This window comes from Mixophyes fleayi, chromosome 1, assembly GCF_038048845.1.
Source record: "Mixophyes fleayi isolate aMixFle1 chromosome 1, aMixFle1.hap1, whole genome shotgun sequence".
NCBI classification, from domain to species: domain Eukaryota; kingdom Metazoa; phylum Chordata; class Amphibia; order Anura; family Limnodynastidae; genus Mixophyes; species Mixophyes fleayi.
In genome coordinates this window covers 265055749-265075152 of record NC_134402.1, presented here as the reverse complement: position 1 = coordinate 265075152, position 19404 = coordinate 265055749, and the positions used below count along the sequence as shown (strand labels likewise).

At 38.9% G+C, this 19404-nt stretch overlaps 1 protein-coding gene across 4 annotated transcripts in view; it reads left to right on the top strand.

Moving 5' to 3' along the window:
- FOCAD (focadhesin) overlaps positions 1-19404 on the top strand; it is a 195953-nt gene that overhangs the window by 170767 nt on the left and 5782 nt on the right. For all 4 annotated transcript variants that reach the window (XM_075210512.1, XM_075210521.1, XM_075210495.1 and 1 more), the window contains exons 29-36: positions 1399-1546; positions 4105-4224; positions 11950-12072; positions 12154-12231; positions 15189-15260; positions 15502-15604; positions 16466-16546; positions 18870-18998. In XM_075210512.1, coding sequence (XP_075066613.1) covers positions 1399-1546; positions 4105-4224; positions 11950-12072; positions 12154-12231; positions 15189-15260; positions 15502-15604; positions 16466-16546; positions 18870-18998 — 854 coding nt within the window. The remainder of the gene's footprint in view (positions 1-1398; positions 1547-4104; positions 4225-11949; positions 12073-12153; positions 12232-15188; positions 15261-15501; positions 15605-16465; positions 16547-18869; positions 18999-19404) is intronic.

Here is a 19404-nt window from a genome sequence, read left to right as displayed (position 1 = left end):
ACACCTACTCTTTCCTGGAAGCCATCTAATTAGATTATACATCATTCATGAAAGCCAAAAATAACTGTTGTAGATAAACTTAATTCACAAAATCAGAGTACTCATGCTTTATTTGAGGGATGCCCAACTACCAAGACTACCAATCATTGTTTTATAAACTATTGTTGAGATCACCAAGAATAAGCACACACTAAATTGCCCTACTCTGTTCTAACACCATTATAATTTGTCTTAATGGTTATTCTCAATAAAACTTACCGTACTTTATATTTACACCCGATTAGAATGATCCCTTATTCAACAAATTTGTGCTGCAGCTCTGTAAAAGGTACATTTTATTACGGGCACATGCTTACTTCATTGCAGCAGCTCACACAATACATTTATGCAAACCTGTCACTCACACTACCCACCAAGATTGTGAAAACCCCACTCCTAACATGGACATCTGTTGCAAAGAGGTAAAAGAGAAGTATAAACAACTACGGAATTTCAGATATTTAATTCAGATCATACACAGTTATACACAGCTTTTGACATACACTAGTGTGATATACTGATTTGGCTTTAATTGCTCTTTAACACATACAAAGTACATGTGTCAACAACAATTGAGATTTCTGTGGTGATTATCTATTAAGAAAAAGACCATTTGCATCTGTTGAAAATAAAAACCATAAGACTTTTTTTTTTACCTAAAGGCTCTTATCTATAATATAAATGTCTAGTGGCGTGTGTTAGTCTGTCTGTGTGTGTGTGGGAAAAATAAAACCAAGCTGCAGCGCCACCTGCTGGGCAGAGTTATACACTGACCTACTAAATTTGGAAAGGGCTGAAATTTGGAATACTAAGATGTTTTTAATTTGTTAATTGTTAAAAGTGTTTATAAAGATTTAAAAAAATATATATATATATTTCTTGAAGGAGAAGTGACAGTTGGAAGTGGTTGGTGGTTGCCGGGGGTGACAGTGGGGAGTGGTTGGTGCTTGAGGCCGGGGCTATGGCCCAAATGCATGACAAGAACCTTTTTAACACCTTAAGTAGCTTGATTTGACTAGAATGCATGAGTATCATGCACGGGTTAACTTGTTTGTTATATTTTCTTACTATTTCTTTACTATAAAATAAAATTGAATAATAATCTGTGACTATATCTAATGTAATTGTATTGGATGGCATTTGTTTAGTGAATTCATAACTGCAGTTAAGTAAGTAGTGTTTTATTAAATCAGTGGTTGTATCATGAGAGCCTGCATACCCAACCACGTGTAGCAATCAGTGGGTTTTCATGTGTAGTCAAATCTTGGAGTTGTTTCTCTTTTATTTAATGAATGTGTGTAACTGATCATTTGTTACAATACAACTTTGGATTAATTTATTTGTCATTCCTTTGCATAGCATCGGCTGCATTTTAGGAGTGGGCCTGGTACTGTCTTTTATGAGTCAGAACAGTCAGACTGACAGCCAAGTCCATGTCTCTGCCACTCTCCGCAAGCTCTACCAATGTCTGGAAAACAGTTCTGACCAGAGCCGATCTGTACAAGAGGTAACTGGGTTTTTTTCTATGTTGGCTGACTTGACCTTATCGCACCACATATTAGATTGTCTCTGAAAAGTTTCAGAGCTTTAGTATTTTTTTTATAACAAATAACATGTAAGCTTTTGTAATGGCTATAATGTTTAATTAAAAGTTCACCTTTGTGGATTTTTTAAATGTAATAACACATAATAGACCTAAAAGTTCAAGGCACTACCTTACTTAGTTTGTTAGATACACTCTCTAGCAGAGTGCATATAATGTGTCCTGTAGTTGATAATTCAGTCATCATGCAGATGACTCAGATGTTGGGGCAGTGGGGGGGCAAGATTATGTAGAGGACTGCATGCAATCCCTCTCTTACCAAATAAAATCATGTTCAGATACTGAACTGTACTGTCTTCTAGAGACTGTATCTATCCAGCTAAGGATCTTAGGGTAGTGTCAAACTAGCAATTTTTCCACAGCAGTTTTCCATTGTTGAAAAGTGCTACTTTAACTACTGAGCATTTTTGCCTATTTTGACATTTGGAGTATAGAGTAAAAAGCAGCTACAAGTGATGCTCTGTGTGCCTGGTGCTTGTAAGATGCCATCGATTTTAGTAGAGTTGCATTTTCCTGTAGTGTTTTATCTGTCTGATAAATCACCATCAGCAGCAAACAGCCAGCGCATTTCCAGAGGAAAATCACTGGTGGTACATTCTTTAACAACAATTGATATTTATAGGTACATTTTGCTGAGATTTTGTTATGTGCTTTTTATAAATTAACATATATAGATGTACTTTATTCCCTTGCAATATATTTGTGTCAATGCAAGCTTATGGACCAGCATTGTGGTTCTGTTTCCTAATGTATTTACGTGTACAGACATAAATATACTGCATACAGATAAATGATACCTACACATGTTGAGTTTCTTTGCTTGTATGATCCACGTGTGTTCCATAAGGGATGCAAAGAAACACAACTAAGCTATTGCCACAAAATGATTGAATTCAGGATGCATTTGTATTACTAAGCTCAAAGACATAAGTAACATTTTATGAAATTTGCTACAAATTTAAAGATAAATCAAGAAAAGGACAACTAGGAACACAGCACGTTGGCTTCACTTGTTAGAAGAATTTATCTAACATTATCTGTAAAGTAAAAATGTTCCTCTTATGAAGTGGTCATACATGGTTTGAGATTACCGTGTGAAAAAAATATATGTCTTGTGTAATTCAAACCCCCTGTTAGGTATGTATGAGGAGATTATACGTGCCGACTCTCTGAAGTGCGAACATTTTTACATAACAGGAAATATTATTTTACGTAACAGGAAATAGTAGATACAATCTTCTAAAGAGTGTCTCTGTCAAACTAAAAGACATGAGCATGGGGGATAATTAATGACTGATTAAGTCAATTGCATGCCTTAACTTAACAAGAGTCTGCACAGGTGGACTATGTCTTTAAATACACCGGAAACCCAGAAACGTGCATGTATTTAACTTACATCACATGGTAACTTCCCTGTTTTAACCAGCAAAGGTCACAATTTATTATATGTAATTCTACTACAAAACAAGAGTAGTTCTAAGTATGCTGTATCTAATGAGTACACCTAAAAGGTTATAATATACAATTAATTTACAGTCAGGCATGGCAAGTGTATGGCTTCTAGCTATGCTGTGAGTGTGTGTGCAGGTTCTTAATCAGTCGTGTGGCTACTGAATGCTGAGAACACAATCGAGCTGTGTCAGTGTCTGTGGCCACTTTGTGCTCATTAGTTCTGTGTATATAGCACAACCAAGCAACCTGTGACTCTCAAACTAATGGTGACCCAAAGCCCACAGCATGATTCTAGTATAATGCAAACAGTTAATGGAAGAGGACAAGATCACATCTGGTAACCTTGTTGTAGTCATTGTCTCTTACTTAATTATTTTGTTATTGTAGTATGTGCTTTTTTTAATAAAAAAATGTATTTCTTCCTGTAGTCATGTATTCCTTGTTACTATTCGCAGCTACATTTACACTTACCAGACCCACTGACAAGTTCTGCTTTAAATGTTAACATTTCCTGAGATGCACTTTCTGCTCAGAGGAGCCCTAGATACTATAAAGTTATTTTTACTGTGACACAGCTCCTGGCTTATACGGATGGTAAAAGTGTTAATCAGACAGACCTTGCAGACCAATAGATAGCTACAAGCTATCTGCTGAAACTTCAGGAAAAACTATTTAAGAGTTTCCGGGGGTCCATTAACGGAAAGAGCAACTCAAATGTTTAATCAGGAGAGTGCTCCTTTAAATTTCTTTACATATTGCATCTGTTTATACACTTTTTTCACCTTTTTGCATGAAAAAAACCAAAGTATTTTTATATGGAAGTGTAAAAATGTGACAAGACAAGATTCTCTGTCTCTCTGTCTCTCTCTCTCTCGCTCTCTCTCGCTCTCTCTCGCTCTCTTTCTCTCTCTCTCTCTCTCGTCAATCTCTCTTGCCTAGGATGATTTGTTTATGAGAAAGCTCATCATTTATTTACGGTTTGTTCATTACAGACTTTTTATACTTTATAGGCCCTGTCATATTCTGTTGCCTGTGTCACTGTATCAGCATTCAGTGCAGGCAATCTTGGTGCTGAGGAAGCTGAAGAACATATGAATAAACTAAGAATAATGACAGAACAAAACCAGCAGGTTAGCATATATGCTGTTTTTTTTATTTTTTTATTATTATTATTATTATTATTATTATTATGTTGTAATAATACGTGTATCTGTGTTGTAATTAGATTTGGGATAATGCACTCCGTGGTGTAGATTATATGGTTATTAGTCACTGAGAAGTTCCACAACCGTGTAAAAGTACAACTCTGTAGACCAAGTGCTTATATAAATCACATAAATCCAAGGAGACTTGAAATATCCATAATATCTTGCAGTAGGTGTCCCTTATAAGTGATAATATGAAGTGAACTCACCATTTATACAGATGTTATTTACAGGTACATATATTAACAATGCTTGTCTATTATATGTCTAGAAAGCTGCAGTATTGTAAATCGTTAGGGTTTTTTGGTTTTCAGGTGTTCAAGCTTATTTACTGGTTTCCTTGGAATTCACATAAATGTTATTTATATTATTTTTCTACTCCAGGTAAAAAAAGATAGTTTTGGTTCACTAAGTACCAAAGGCCATTGTAAATATGTTTCTGCTTTTAATAGTGGCATAATAATATTTATTGTTCAGTGACAATAATATTAACTGATAGGCGTTTAGGCCGTGTAACAAGGTTGAACCTTGTATGGCCTTCATAAGTGTCTTACTGCAAGTATGTGTATAATAATAGGTGAATATGGGACGGACTTCTGAACAATCAACTGCTATATCCAACTGCATGATATTTGATCTCTCGAGTTGAGATCGGCAGTGTTGTCCACAGTTTGAACAACCCTGCTACTGTTACTCCCCCATTTCTCTTTCATCCAGTCTGGGGGACACTGCTTACCATGGGGTTGTGGAGGGGAGCACGGGAGTTGGCACCTAGCTAGTTAATCTTTAGCACTGCTGACAGACCCCTCCCCTCTACAATTCCCCTGCCTCTTCCTGTTCCTGTCAGTTTTTTCTAGGTGCCCAAAGGAGTTGGGCTTGTTAGAAACAGTTAGTGATTTAATTTAATTTATTTTTAATAACTTTAATTTTTCTTTTATTTTTAGACAATAGAGTTAGGTTAGGGCAGAGCTGGGAGTGTGTTCTATATATAGAGAACACACTCACAGAAACTGGGCAGCGGTGACCGAACTCTGTCAGAGGGAGCAGACTGCTCTCAATGGCAGAGCTTTAGTGGTCACAGTACAGAGTAACAAGCGGTCTCCCGGACCGCTGTCACTCTTGGACGCTCCAACGATAACCGGCGCTGCCATTATAGGCATAGAGCGCCGCTTATCGGATTACCTCGCCGGCGGCCATGATGACGTCCTTGGTCCGCGGAGGTGCACAGAAGAAGGAGGAGAGTCGGGGGCCATACCAAGATCCCCCTTCAGGAAAATAGGAGGGGGCATCGGGGTATTCAACACTGCAGGAGACCTCTTCAAGGGGTCTCCATAACTTTGCCAGACGTAAGGATAAGTTCATTTAAAAAAAAAAAAAAAAAAAAAGAGGAGAGACAGAAAGCTGCAGAGGGGGAGCTATCACAGAGCTCCCCTGCTTTGCAGCACAAGTGGTACAGTCCGGACTTCTGGAGGCCTGTGTCACCTCTCTTCTTTCGCAAAGAGTCATTTAAAGGGTCCCAGACAACCAGAAAAGGAAAGGTTTTTATTCAAATCTTTTTCTGGTCAAGAAGCCAGACGGCTCCTTTCGACCCATTTTAAACCTAAAGAGCCTCAATGTGCACTTAAGAGTGGACAAATTTCGAATGGAGTCCCTGAGGTCGGTGATAAACGGCCTAGAGAAGGATCAGTTTATGGCATCCATAGACATAAAAGACGCATACCTCCACGTTCCCATTTGGAGCAATCATCAGTCTCTCCTGAGGTTCACAGTGGGGAACTCCCACTATCAGTTTCGGGCTCTTCCCTTCGGCCTCTCCACAGCTCCAAGGGTCTTCACGAAGATCATGTCGGTGATGGCAGCGTGTCTTCACCTAAAGAGAGTTCAGATCGTTCCTTATTTAGACGATCTACTCATCAAATCCTCCTCAGAGATTTCCTTACGTCAGCACTTATCACTCACCATAGCGGTTCTCGAGAGCCATGGGTGGCTGATAAACTTAAAGAAATCCCAGGTTGTTCCATGTCAACGCATGGTCTTCCTAGGGCTCATCATGGATACCAGTCGGCAGAAGGTGTTCCTGCCTACGGAGAAGATCAGTTCAATCCAGACTATAACAACTCAGGTCCTGTCCTCTCCCAATCCCTCAATTCATTTGTGCATGTGGCTGCTTGGGAAGATGGTGACCTACTTTGAAACGATCCCCTTCGGTCGTGCTCATTCTCGATGCTTCCAGTGGGATCTGTTAACAAAATGGTCAAGATCCCACCTATGTTTGGATCTCCAGAGGATCTCGCTGTCTCCGGGGGCGAGAGAATCGCTCCAGTGGTGGCTGAATCAGGATCACATGTCGGTGGGCAGGTCTTTCGCTCCATGGTCATGGATCATAGCCACAACAGACGCCAGCCTGAGAGGTTGGGGGGCGGTAATCCTGCACCTCCGGCTCCAGGGACTTTGGTCTGTTCAGGAATCAAACTTATCAATAAAAACGTTGGAGTTGAAGGCAATTCTTTTAGCTCTTTGGGGGGCCCAGACTCTCCTTCAGGGCCACCCAGTCAGAGTTCAGTCTGACAATGCCACGGCTGTGGCATATGTCAACAGGCAGGGAGGAACCAGGAGTGCAGCTGCAATGCGAATTGCAGCTCAGATTTTTGCTTGGGCAGAACAGTATGTTCCATAAAATCTAGGCAGTGTTCATTCCAGGAATAAAGAACTGGGAGGCCGATTACCTAAGTCGAAATCTAATGATGCCGGGAGAGTGGTCACTCAATCCGGAAGTATTTCAGTCTCTAGTTCAGAGATGGGGTCTTCCGGATATAGATCTCATGGCCTCCAGACACAACAAAAAAGTTCGCAGGTTTTGTGCAAGGGCAAGAGACCCCTTAGCGGTAGCGGTGGACGTAATGACCATGTCATGGGAATTCAGGTTGGGATACCTGTTTCCCCCGATTCCCATGCTTCCTCGCGTGCTCAGACGAGTGAGGCAAGGCGGTCTGCCGGTAATTCTAATAGCTCCCTCCGTCGAGTGTGGTACGCGGACATAATCTCCTTGGCGGAAGGACAAGGATATCGTCTTCCGTCACGAGACGACCTTCTTCTTCAAGGTTCCCTTCGTCACCAGAATTTACCTCAGCTCAGTTTAATGGCATGGCTGTTGAAGCCAGCCTCTGGAGAGCTAGAGTGTAGTGAACACTATGCTGCGAGCTCGAAAGCCGGTTTCGGCTCGCATCTATCATCGTATTTGGCGAGCCTATATCAGATGGTGCAAAAAATAAGTCCTGTCACACGTCTTCTTTTCGCCTCCCTCGCTTATTGGATTTTCTTCAGGATGGGCTGGAAGCAGGGCTCAGTTTAGGTTCATTAAGAGTTCAGGTATCGGCACTTTCAGTTTTCTTTCACCTAAAGTTAGCGGATTTGCCAGACGTCAAGACCTTTCTTCAGGGAGTCTTACATATTCAGCCTCCCTATGTTCCGCCTACAGCACCGTGGGATCTTAACCTGGTACTGGATATGCTTAAAGGGCCTCCTTTTGAGCCTTTATTTGTGGCAGATTTTAGGTGTTTTACCTGAAAGGTCGTCTTTCTTTTGGCAATTGCATCGGCACATAGGGTGTCGGAATTGGGAGCTCTGTCTTGCCGGGAACCATATCTGGTTTTTCACGAGGACAGAGCGGTATTGAGAACCCTCCCTTCCTTTGTTCCAAAAGTAGTGTCGGCTTTCCATTTGAACCAGGAAACTGTGGTTCTGGTTTTTTCATCAACTTCTCATTCTGATCAGCAGTCTATGGAAAAGTTAGATGTGGTTAGGGCTCTCCGTATTTATGTCAAAAGAACTTCTCAGATTAGACGTACCGATTCTCTGTTTGTTCTTTATGATTCTAACAAAAGAGGTTGGCCAGCCTCAAAACAGTCCATTGTGAGATGGATTACGGCAACCATTAAGCATGCTTACATAAGGGTTAACCGTCCTGTGCCAGAGAGACTTACGGCCCATTCCACCAGATCGGTAGGGGCGTCATGGGCAGTGAGAAATGGGGCTTCTGCAGACCAGCTTTGCAGGGCAGCCACCTGGTCCACAGATGCAAATTTCGCTCGTATTGCTCTACGAGCGGGGTTTTCAGAGCGGTCCCACCCTTAGGGGGCTGCTTTAGAACGTCCCCATGGTAAGCAGTGTCCCCCAGACTGGATGAAAGAGAAAAGAGGATTTATGTATTTACGTTAAATCCGTTTCTCTGATTCCGTCTGGGGGACACTGCGATCCCTCCCTTCTGCTTTTCCTCTGTATACTCTTGGTTGATTGACCTTTCTCCTTGGGACTTTTTAATTAACTGAGAGGAAGAGGCAGGGGGATTGTAGAGGGGAGGGGTCTGTCAGCAGTGCTAAAGATTAACTAGCTAGGTGCCAACTCCTGTGCTCCCCTCCTTTGTAACCTGTTGGTTTTTTTTTTTTTGACAATTCACAGAATTGTTAAACTACAAAACAATAGTCTAAACATTGAGGATTAATAACCACCAAAACAACACAATTGGGGGAAATGCAAAAATTTTTAAAAAATGAATGCAGGGAAAATACTGCCTGCTTTTGTATGTAGCACACACATACTAGCAGCTTTATTTTTACTCTGTGATTTAAAGAGGAGCTATGATGTGCCTCCCTCCCAACAACCAAATCTGTCATCATATTTTAAATTTGTTCCCCCTTCAGTGCAACATGGTTTTGCCAAGGTGCAAAATTGAGTTCAATTCCCGACCAAGGCCTTATCTGTGAGGAGTTTGTATGTTCTCCCTGTGTTTGCGTGGGTTTCCTCTGGGTGCTCCGGTTTCCTCCCACACTCCAAAAACATACTGCTAGGTTAATTAGCTGCTAACAGGATTGACCCTAGTCTCTGTCTGTGTGTGTGTTTGCCTGTCCATGTCTGTGTGTTAGGGAATTTAGACTGTAAGCCCCATTGGGGCAGGGACTGATGTGAGTGAGTTCTTTGTACAGCGCTGCGGAATTAGTGGCGCTATATAAATAGTGATGATGAAGTAAACCAAATGAATTAATATTATTTTACCTTGCGATTAGTACGCCATGCATTATGATGCAATCGCACAGGTTCCAATCCACATTTATTAATAAAATGTATTAGAGATTATTTATACATAAATAAAACTATAGTAAAGGTATTTATGGCTCGGCTCATCTAAAAGAGTTTAGTCTCATTTTAAAGCTTATTTCATCAGCACTAACCCAGTTTCGACAGAGTAGCGATTGCATCTAACGGTCGCAAGTTATAAACAATATTAGATTAATACTTGAGTACTTTGTTTGGTGAGTCAGATGGAACTGGTTATTCTGCGGGAAGACATGTAGACAATTGGGGAAAGTTGCCCCCCACCCTTTGTTAAAGATCAAATGAACTGATCTATGACCAGCAGACAACTGGAACATCGTTAACTCTGGACCAATGAAGACCTCTCTAAGTGTTATCTGTGTACATAGTGACAACATCTGTGTTTTTTTGTAAACTGAAGCTGCATATAAGCAAGCTTCTCTGGCCCATTGCTGTCTACCTTCCTGACTGCAAAACTACATGGGCCTGGGCCCAGGTGAAGCGCTAGCGAAAATGTAATATATTTCGGGTTTTTATACTTTCCTGCTTTATTGTAATATCTTTTATGCGTTATGATGGCTTGCTGTAAATCCTGCTATAGTTTGCAATTAAATATCTTTGTGCGTTGGAACCACAATAATCGCATTGGACAATGTTTATTGGTAGGCGGCAAAATGAACTCCTAACTCTAAATTGGGCCCTATATGTTTGTTTGTTTGTTTTGTCTGTCTTTACTTTTATTTAATGTAATTATTCAATTATATCAATACTTTGTGTTGTTTTTTTAAGCTCTAACTAAATGTTTTGTTTTATAACAATGTTCTAGTAAATGTTTTGGTTTTGTTTGTCTTTACAAATTCTTAACCTTTTTCTCAAAATCTTGTCAGGAACAATTTCACCTGACTTGAAGATAATGTCCTATTTGGGACTGAAAAAGATATCTTTCTGCACTGGGTTTTTGTACCCCTTGCCGCAAATTTGCTGAACTTGCTCTGATCTGTAAATAAGGCATATAATGTTTGACGACAACTGTAAAAGCATGGTATAGCATATTAATAATCATAATCACTACAATTACTACTAAACAATAATACATAAATATGAAAATGATAAACTACTGTATGTCTGCCTCCAGAAATAGAAGTGTTTTTAATGTGTTGTTATACCAATGCTAATGCTGTACTCTTCCTAGGATATGTTATTGCATCCTCTCCCAGGATGCCACCAAACTCTTAACCACTCACTAATCATTTCCCTCCTCAACTACTGCAACCTCCTCCTCACTGGACTCTTGCTTTCATCTCACTGCCCTTTGTTCTATACTAAATGCGATTGCTAGACTTTTGTTCCACTCATGCCGCTCTTCATCTACCACCCATCTCTGCCGAGCCCTAAACTGACTCCAATTTCTACTACTGAATTCTCTTCAGACTCCTCACCACTCCACTGCTCCATACATCTTCAACCTCCTCTCAATATACACTCCCTCCCGTCCTGCCATTGGCCAATGACCGTTACCTCTCCTCCACTCTGATCACATCATCCCACTCATCTTGTGCCGTATTTACCCTGCTCCTCCCTCTCCTTCCAGCCTTTTTGTCGCTGAATACTATTAGCTGTGCTTGGAGGTTTAGGAGTTACTAATTTATTGAACTGTGCTGTTATTCCTTGTACAGTCTTCTTGGTTGTAAACTGTACGGTGCCTCGGACATCTTGTGGTGCCATAAAAATAAAGGCTAATAATAGTAACTTGCACACTTTCCACAGTTTCCCTTTCATATTTAGACCCCGTCAGTGGGCATCCCCTGACTGTCTCTTGCCCATCATTAACTGTGCTGTTGCTGGTATAGCAGCAAAAGATAATAATTTAGGGCCTGATTCATTAAGGATCTTAACTTGTGAAACTTCTTATTTCAGTCTCCTGGACAAAACCATGTTACAATGCAAGGGGTGCAAACTAGTTTTCTGTTTTGCACATAAGTTAAATACTGACTGTTTTTTCATGTAGCGCACAAATATCAACTTTAAATTTCAGTGTACAAATAAGCTATCAAGTATTTGTGTGCTACATGAAAAAACAGTCAGTATTTAACTTATGTGCAAAACGGAATACTAATTTGCACCCTTTGCATTGTAACATGGTTTTATCCAGGAGACTGAAATAAGAATTTTCTTAAGTTAAGATCCTTAATGAATCAGGCCCTTAGATTGTACTCACTTGCCCCTGTCTGTGTGGGGTCAAAAGAGACCACTGATGGAGGATTTCCAAGGACACATATGCAGAACATTTATCATCTAAGGTCAGGTTTTTGGATATAAAGCCAGGGAAACAATGCTGAAACTTTGACATAAAGGAAAACTTGTCCTTCATGATGAGTAAATACTGAATTTTTGTTGTGTCACAAACATGCAACTATTGTATTACTTAATACATATTTTAAATAAACAGAATTGCTTCATGATAAATTATTACACAGACCTTGTATATGATTGTTTTTATTTCTAATTACTTAATCTGCTTATATTAACATCTCAACTTTGCTTTTTAATCTGCTGTAGACCCCAGGTTTAGCTCTAGCACTAGGAAATATTGTCCATGGCCTATCTGTATGTGGCCATGGGAAAGCAGAAGACCTGAGCAACCGATTGCTGCCTGCCTGGATAAAAATCCTTCTTGCAGAAGTAAGTGATAATTCAGTTTATTGTAATATGTAAACATCAAGGGGAAAAAGTTGTTTGTATTGACATCTGGCTGTTTTGCAGGGGTGTCCTACAATGCAACGCTTAGCTGCTCTCAATGGACTCGTGGCATTGGTCGGATCTGAAACAACGCTCATACAAGTAAGTGCAGCTAAATATAAAGAAATGGACATCATTACTAAAATAAAAGAGAAGTAGTTATGGCAGTTCACTGTTCCACCACAGCTGATGTATGGATGTGAACAATATAATGAATTTATGTGACTTGATAAAACACAATTTCAGTGCCTTATTTATTTTGCTCCTGTATTCAGAACCAATTATCCAAAATGCTACAAGATCACATCTTATGCAGCATAAAGTGGCAGATGGCAAACAAAATCTTCACTGTAAAAATAAGTTATAAGTTAAAATGTTCTTTTTTCTGCATTATGAATCATTAAGTGTTCTTTTCAGCCTGGAATACCAATGGGACTCTTCACAGTTCAAAGTGTCTACTTTCCTATCACATTAAATTATGCTTTCAACTTTTTCAGGCAGGTGATGGATCTCTAAATGAGTTTGAAGTGTCTGATAAAGTAGTTTTATTACTTTGAAAACAACCGTCATCCTGACTGCACCATCTACAGTGCTTACATCAGCTCTGTTTTGTGATAGAAGTACTGCATTGTGGTATTCTGCTTAACCAACTCATAGTGAATGCAGTGCTATGTGGAATGGTACCTCTTTATGCAGGCCAAAGTTTCTAGTCCTTGCCTGCTTGATCCTTTATTTTGTAGACAAACTGCCACTGTTGCCAGTGATATTTTAAGCATTAGAGAGGCAGACTTGGCAGTCATTCTAATGTATTTTTATTAAGAAAGATGTCCCCTGCTGGTGAAGTGTCAAATTAACAAAAAGGTAATTGCACAATTTCCTGTGGCCAGGCATGCTGATATTTTGTAGAATATTAGCTAATCAATGTAACTAATAGATGGTCTAGTATTAGTCTACCAACATCTCTCACGTTTCCTCTGGACCACATTTTATTGTTGTTGTGCCCTGAGAGAAGCATATCCATGCGGTAGAGGTTGTAAGATGCAGCTGCATTGATTGAAGCATTAAGTTGGACTCCCGACAACCAGATCCACTTTATCACAGTCATTTGCTTTGTGCTTTATTTCAGCCTGTACTATATGTCCTACATTATTTATTTATGACAGCAGTGACCTGATTTTTTAGTATTTCTAAAGTTCAGCTCTTTGGAAGATGTTTCTAATGCAGGACTAAAACATTAGGTTGTAAATCCTAAATATTGGGAGAAAGCTGTAGCGGTTATGTACAATCATAAGAGAAGGTTCAGTCAGTAGCTGCACCCCACATCTGTTTAGAGAGCACACCCCACAGCGGGCACAGGCTCTGGAGAAAGATTATGTATTTGGATTGAAGTGAAAAGCTGGTTACATTCCCTGTGCCTTGACAAAGGTATTTTATGGAAACAAGTTGGTGGACAGTGGTTCTCTCCTGTCAACCATCCTTCTTATCATTCCTCCACAAGTACCGATTGTTCCCGGGATTTCTAACATCTTTCTCGGCAAGACTTATTGAGTGATACGGAGCAACGCACTGTAAACATCTACAAGTATTGTTACATGTGTTTCACTTATTTAAATGTAAGTGCAATACTTTAAAATAGTGTGGATTCCTTCATTTTATTTTAACATGATATAAATACATGAACAGGAGATTTGAAGATTCACACGATTGAGGGTATTTGAAGTGTCTGCAACTAACTGAATGGGGAAAAGGAAAATATAATTTCAGTACACGTTAAAAGACATGAAAAATAATGTCAGTGTGATTCCACTGTGTAGAAAAATATTCACCACTGGTTTCCACAAATTTACACTAGAGAATTGTGGTTTTCAAGTGCTCAACTGTATGATTGGTGGAACAGGGGTTTGATGTATTTGAAGAAATATTACAGATTTTGAGAGAGATAGGTTATGTGCATGAGATTTCACTAACTTTTGGTGTGTTTAACAGTATTTTGATTGTTTTTTCTCTGAATTGCCAGAACATAATTCACAAAGTTTAAGAGTCCATTTTTCTTGTATGATTTTGGTTTCACTCCGGGTGTTAAAACACGGTTCACTGAGGATGTTGCATGATTAAATTTGATCTTCCACAATACTAGTACTTTTTCCTTTATGCCTATGTGGTGGATTGGAGGATTCACTACAATCAACCTCATTATTTACTGAAAGAATTCTAGGACACATTGGAAAAAACATTTTAATTCATCTATACTGAACTTGTGAAGAACTATTGACTGAACCTTCTCCCGATTGTATCATAAGGACCACAGCTCGCTCCCAACATTTATGATTCACCTGTTCTGTGGAATTAAGGGAAATAAATTCCAGGAGCAAAGGGGGCTGCACTTGTTTGACTTCTGACAAAATAGAGCTGCATGTGTTAGGACATTTAGATTGCAAGCTTCAATGGGACAGGGAGTGATGTGAATGACTACATTTTCTCTGCACAGTGCCGCGTAATATGATTGAGATGATATTGTATGTTTATATAGTGCCAGTTAGTATTTTCAGAGAAGTTTCTCTTCCATGGTATTATGCAGCTGGCACGTCATGGACTTTCTAGATCTATATTGTGACTGGGTGTCTGGAAACTGGTCCCTTCTATTATTATTATTATTATTATTAATATTAAACAACAAAAAAACCTTGTTTTATATTTTAAAGACTGTAATGTTATTTTATGTAAAAGTGTTGGGTCCAAATTAATGATCTCCCAGACAATTGTTTACTTTCTACTAAATCACCAGTTTACATTATATTGGCTAACAAACATAGTCTTTTATTATTTGTGCAAAAAAAAAATGCCTTTGGGCTTTGTGCACACAAGTCGTATTGAAATGTGGCAATCCTACCACAGTGGTTTAAGCAACATGGATGGAGGGAAAGTATATTCTATTTTTCCATTTGATGTCCCAGGAACTAGTATGTTTTACTGATCTAAAGGTACTTCACTGTGGAGCTGCATTGAGAAAATTGTCATTTAAATATTTTATCTAATTTACTGTTCACCTCTAATTGCAGCTGAAATCTGAATCTATCCAGTCCTCCCTGTTCCAAAGCAAACTTAATGAAGTCATCAAAACTATTACTCAGGTATGGAAAACAATACAGGTGGATAGCTTGCTGACAATTGTGTACTGTGAGTGAGATCCTGACACAGATAACATTACTGACATAATTCTTGGTGTTGGAATAGTCACATCATGGGGTAGCATGATGAACAGTATTTGAATAAAAAGAAGGTTTATGTTAAAATGTGACATTCGAACCATACAAGATAGATTATAATAAAAACTCTGCTGTGTTCATCTGACCATCATTGTTTTTCCTGCAGATCATTAGCTTTTCTGGAGTCATTGGTCTACAAACTAATGCAGCTTGGATCCTAGGACACCTTCACTTATCCAGTCTGTCTTCATCTCAGAGCAGAACTTCTGGTGAGCCAATATATGTAATAGGTGCAGCACGGTGGCTAAGTGGTTAACACTTCTGCCTTACAGCACTGGGGTCATGAGTTCAATTCCCGACCATGGCCTTATCTGTGAGGAGTTTGTATGTTCTCCCCGTATTTGCGTGAGTTTCCTCCAGGTGCTCTGGTTTCTACCCACATTCCAAAAACATACTAGTAGGTTAATTGGCTGTTAACAAATTGACCCTAGTCTGTGTCTCTGTATGTATGTGTGTGTTGAGGAATTTAGATTGTAAGTCCCAATGGGGCAGGGACTGGTGTGAATGAGTTCTCTGTACAGCGCTGCGGAATTGGTGGTGGTGATGATAATGATGATAGGTTTAGAATTGGAAAACTAAGGTAACTCAGATTTATTTTTCATATAGACCAGTCTGAGAAATTGTTTCAAATAATGTACATGGAGTAGAGATGTTATGAAATTGAAGTATTAGAAGAAAAATGACACTCCCGATTTAACGTACAAATATGTTCCTTAAAGTTGGTTTGTTCTTCTTTTCTTTATTCAATAGAAGACAATTGTTATTATTATTGTTTACTTATATAGCAATAACATATTTTGTAGTATTTTACATGTTTATTCATTTGCATCAATCCTTGCCCAAGTGCAGCGCTTCAGTTTCCCTACCACAGGCATATATCCAGTTCCAGGTTTTTTTTGTAATCAGAAGGCACCAAACTTACCTGTATGTCTTTGCCCTATGGGAGAAAGCTGCCAAACCCACATGGACATGGATAGAACACACAAACTGCACGCGGATAACACCCTGGGTCAGGATGCTACCCAGAAACATTCATGTTCCTGTTTAATTTTTTCATTTTCTGCTTACAGTTCCCCCAGATTTCAGCTACCTGCCTGAAAGAAGTTTAATACGCGTTGTCGTAGATTTCCTCATTTCAGCCGGAAAGAAAGGTACTTTTTGCTCTTGCCATGCAACCTCACTATTTTATTTGAATACATTGTTTATGTAAATTTAGTAAATCAAGCTGTGTATGCCTTGCAGTTAATGTTTACCACATCCACACAGCTATATATGTGTGTTGAAAGGACCACTAATTCTGAATTAGAAGTGTCTTTATAAAAATATATAGTTACAAGTATTGTTCTTTGTTATCAGCCATTGTATGGAAAACACGGCTAAAAAAAAGACAGACTGCATTGTCCTACAGTGGAATTACTGACAGGACTTTTACTCAAATATCTTACATATGTATTTAAGATCGTTATTAGTAATTATTTTATGTAAGACGGCTTCTATTCCACCATATATTTTAGGTTTAGTGGTCCTTAAAAATGTAAAACCACTTTGTTGTTAAGTTGAAAGAATATATTACATACATGATGTTCAACTGTTTATAAGGTCCTCACTCTGTTTACACTTTTTATCAAAAAGTAAACAAATTAGAGGAGAAAAAAAAGTAATCTCTAGCTCCAAAAATCAGATCCAACAAAGACACCTAAAGCATGTTAAAACTATCTAGTAAAAAATTGGCTGCCTATCTTGACATTCTTATCACATTTTCTAGCATTTTTTTAAAGCGATGACCAGAACTATGACTTATATTAAGTGTGGTTAAGGATTGCTTCTACTTTTTTTTTAGTAATTTTTTTTTGTTTATAATATTTATTATTCTGTTCAACATAAATCAGTGTGATTGCTATGCCATCATCATCATAACCAATTATTTATATAGCGCCACTAATTCCGCAGCGCTGTACAAAGAACTCGCTCACATCAGTCCCTGCCCCATTGGAGCTTACAGTCTAAATTCCCTAACATACACACAGACAGACAAGATGAGATATTACTATATTGTACAGACTGCATGCAGTTTATAGTTAGAAAGAGAACCAAATAAATGTAATAAAATATATATGGAATGGGTGAGTTAGAGGGTTTTGGGTAGAAGGTTTAAGGAGAGATTTAATGCCTGGGTAGAGATGAGACTCTTTGATGTTGCATTATCCAAAGCTCTTCGATAGGAGTGATAGATAGCAGTATATTTGAGGAAATCAAAGGGAGATGTATGAGATTTATGCCAGTGACGTTCTGCTTTGCGGGAATGTTTTTGAAGGCATTGTGTTTCCTTATTGAGCATGGGCTGAGCTCATGTAGCTGGAGCCATTTGATCAAGGGCTGTATTATTATTATTTTACAACTCTGGACATTATATTTCCTTACATTTTCTTTTTGCGGTTCATATCAATTGTTATTTCATATTTTAGTAGCTTGCAAGTGCACTCTAACCATATTTGCAATCACACTGAGTTTGTAGTGTTTTTTACCATTATCATTGTTTTCAGCAGTGTCAATTGATGCATGTTAATTGTTTAACACATCTAAGCTGTCTCGTTCCGGCCGGAGCGTATTGTGGACCTATCCATATTAAATTGATATATCTTTCCTTTACAAGCGCCCAGAACCTGACTATTTTTATACGTATCTAACATTGTTGGGCGTTTAGGGGTCCCCCATACACTCTCAGGTTCGCATTTGGCTGCTTCATATATTTGGAGGAAGCGCAGCCTATCCCTCTTTTTCAACTGATCAAGGGCTGTAACTAGAGTTTGATAAACATCTGAGACTGTCGGAACAGGAAAATATATAAATTGGAGAGAGAATTTGTTGCAGAAAGGTGGAGAGTTGTTGAAAATCAAGAGTTTATATTTCTGCGGGTATGTACATTTTTGGTAAATTTAGAATGCAAAGAGGTTAAGGTGGTGGGAGACACCTTGTATGTAGTGGTCAGAGAGATAAAAAGGAGTGTTGAAGAAATCGGAGACTGAGCAAAATCTGTAGAAAATAAAATCAAGAATTTGATGATATATCACCAACTAGGAAAGATAGAGGCCAGGTGTGGTTTAATAGCTCAGCTGATGACAGGAATGGAAGGTCTGAGAGTTAGAGCTAATAAGATTTTGCACCACTGAGCATCAGTATAACACAGGTAAAAACTATTGCTAACAAATTGCAGATGCATTCATTGAAAGATGCACAGATTGAAGTCAGAGGAGCTTTACATATAGATCGCAGTTAGAGGAAGTCCACATATTAGTCATATACAATATTTCTGTATAAAGTGACTAGCATAATGTTGTGAGGCACAGGCATTTTGTTTTGTAATACAGAGGGAACTGTAAGCGTAATCATACTCTGTCATGTGAGATAAAGGTGAAATGTTTTTGTATGCCATTATACCACATTATCACCTAACCGAAATCATGTGTATTGCAGGCCCTGAATCAATCCCCCCAGCCCTGGTCAAGGTGTGTGTGTCTTCTGTTGCTGCAGCAGCTGATGGACATCAGTACCCTCCTGTTAACTGGGCATCCATACTTGCTCCTCTAATGAGACTCAACTTTGGTATGTAATTTCCATGAGCTCCTAGATTGTGCTGTAGTGTGATATACTAATACCAGTGAGCTGCTTCATATAACATCCTGTTGCTTTAACCTATTGTACCAGGTATGGTCACAGTGCTCCAAATGCCAAAATGATATAAGTGTTTGTATGGTTTCAAGTGTCTCTTTTGAGCTGTGTTATCTACTACACTGCAGTGCAATATCTGCTTCTTATCTCTTGCTTCAGGCCAAGGGGCTACTTTACCACACATGTACAATGGCAGTGACCTTTTGTAATTTAACCAGATTATTTATTTTCCACAGATCACTGTGCTTATATATTGGATGTTTTAAAGGCGAATAGGTTTGTGTTCTTAGTACTTGTACTCTCACACCTCTCCACCTGGATATATGTTTTTTTTTGTGCA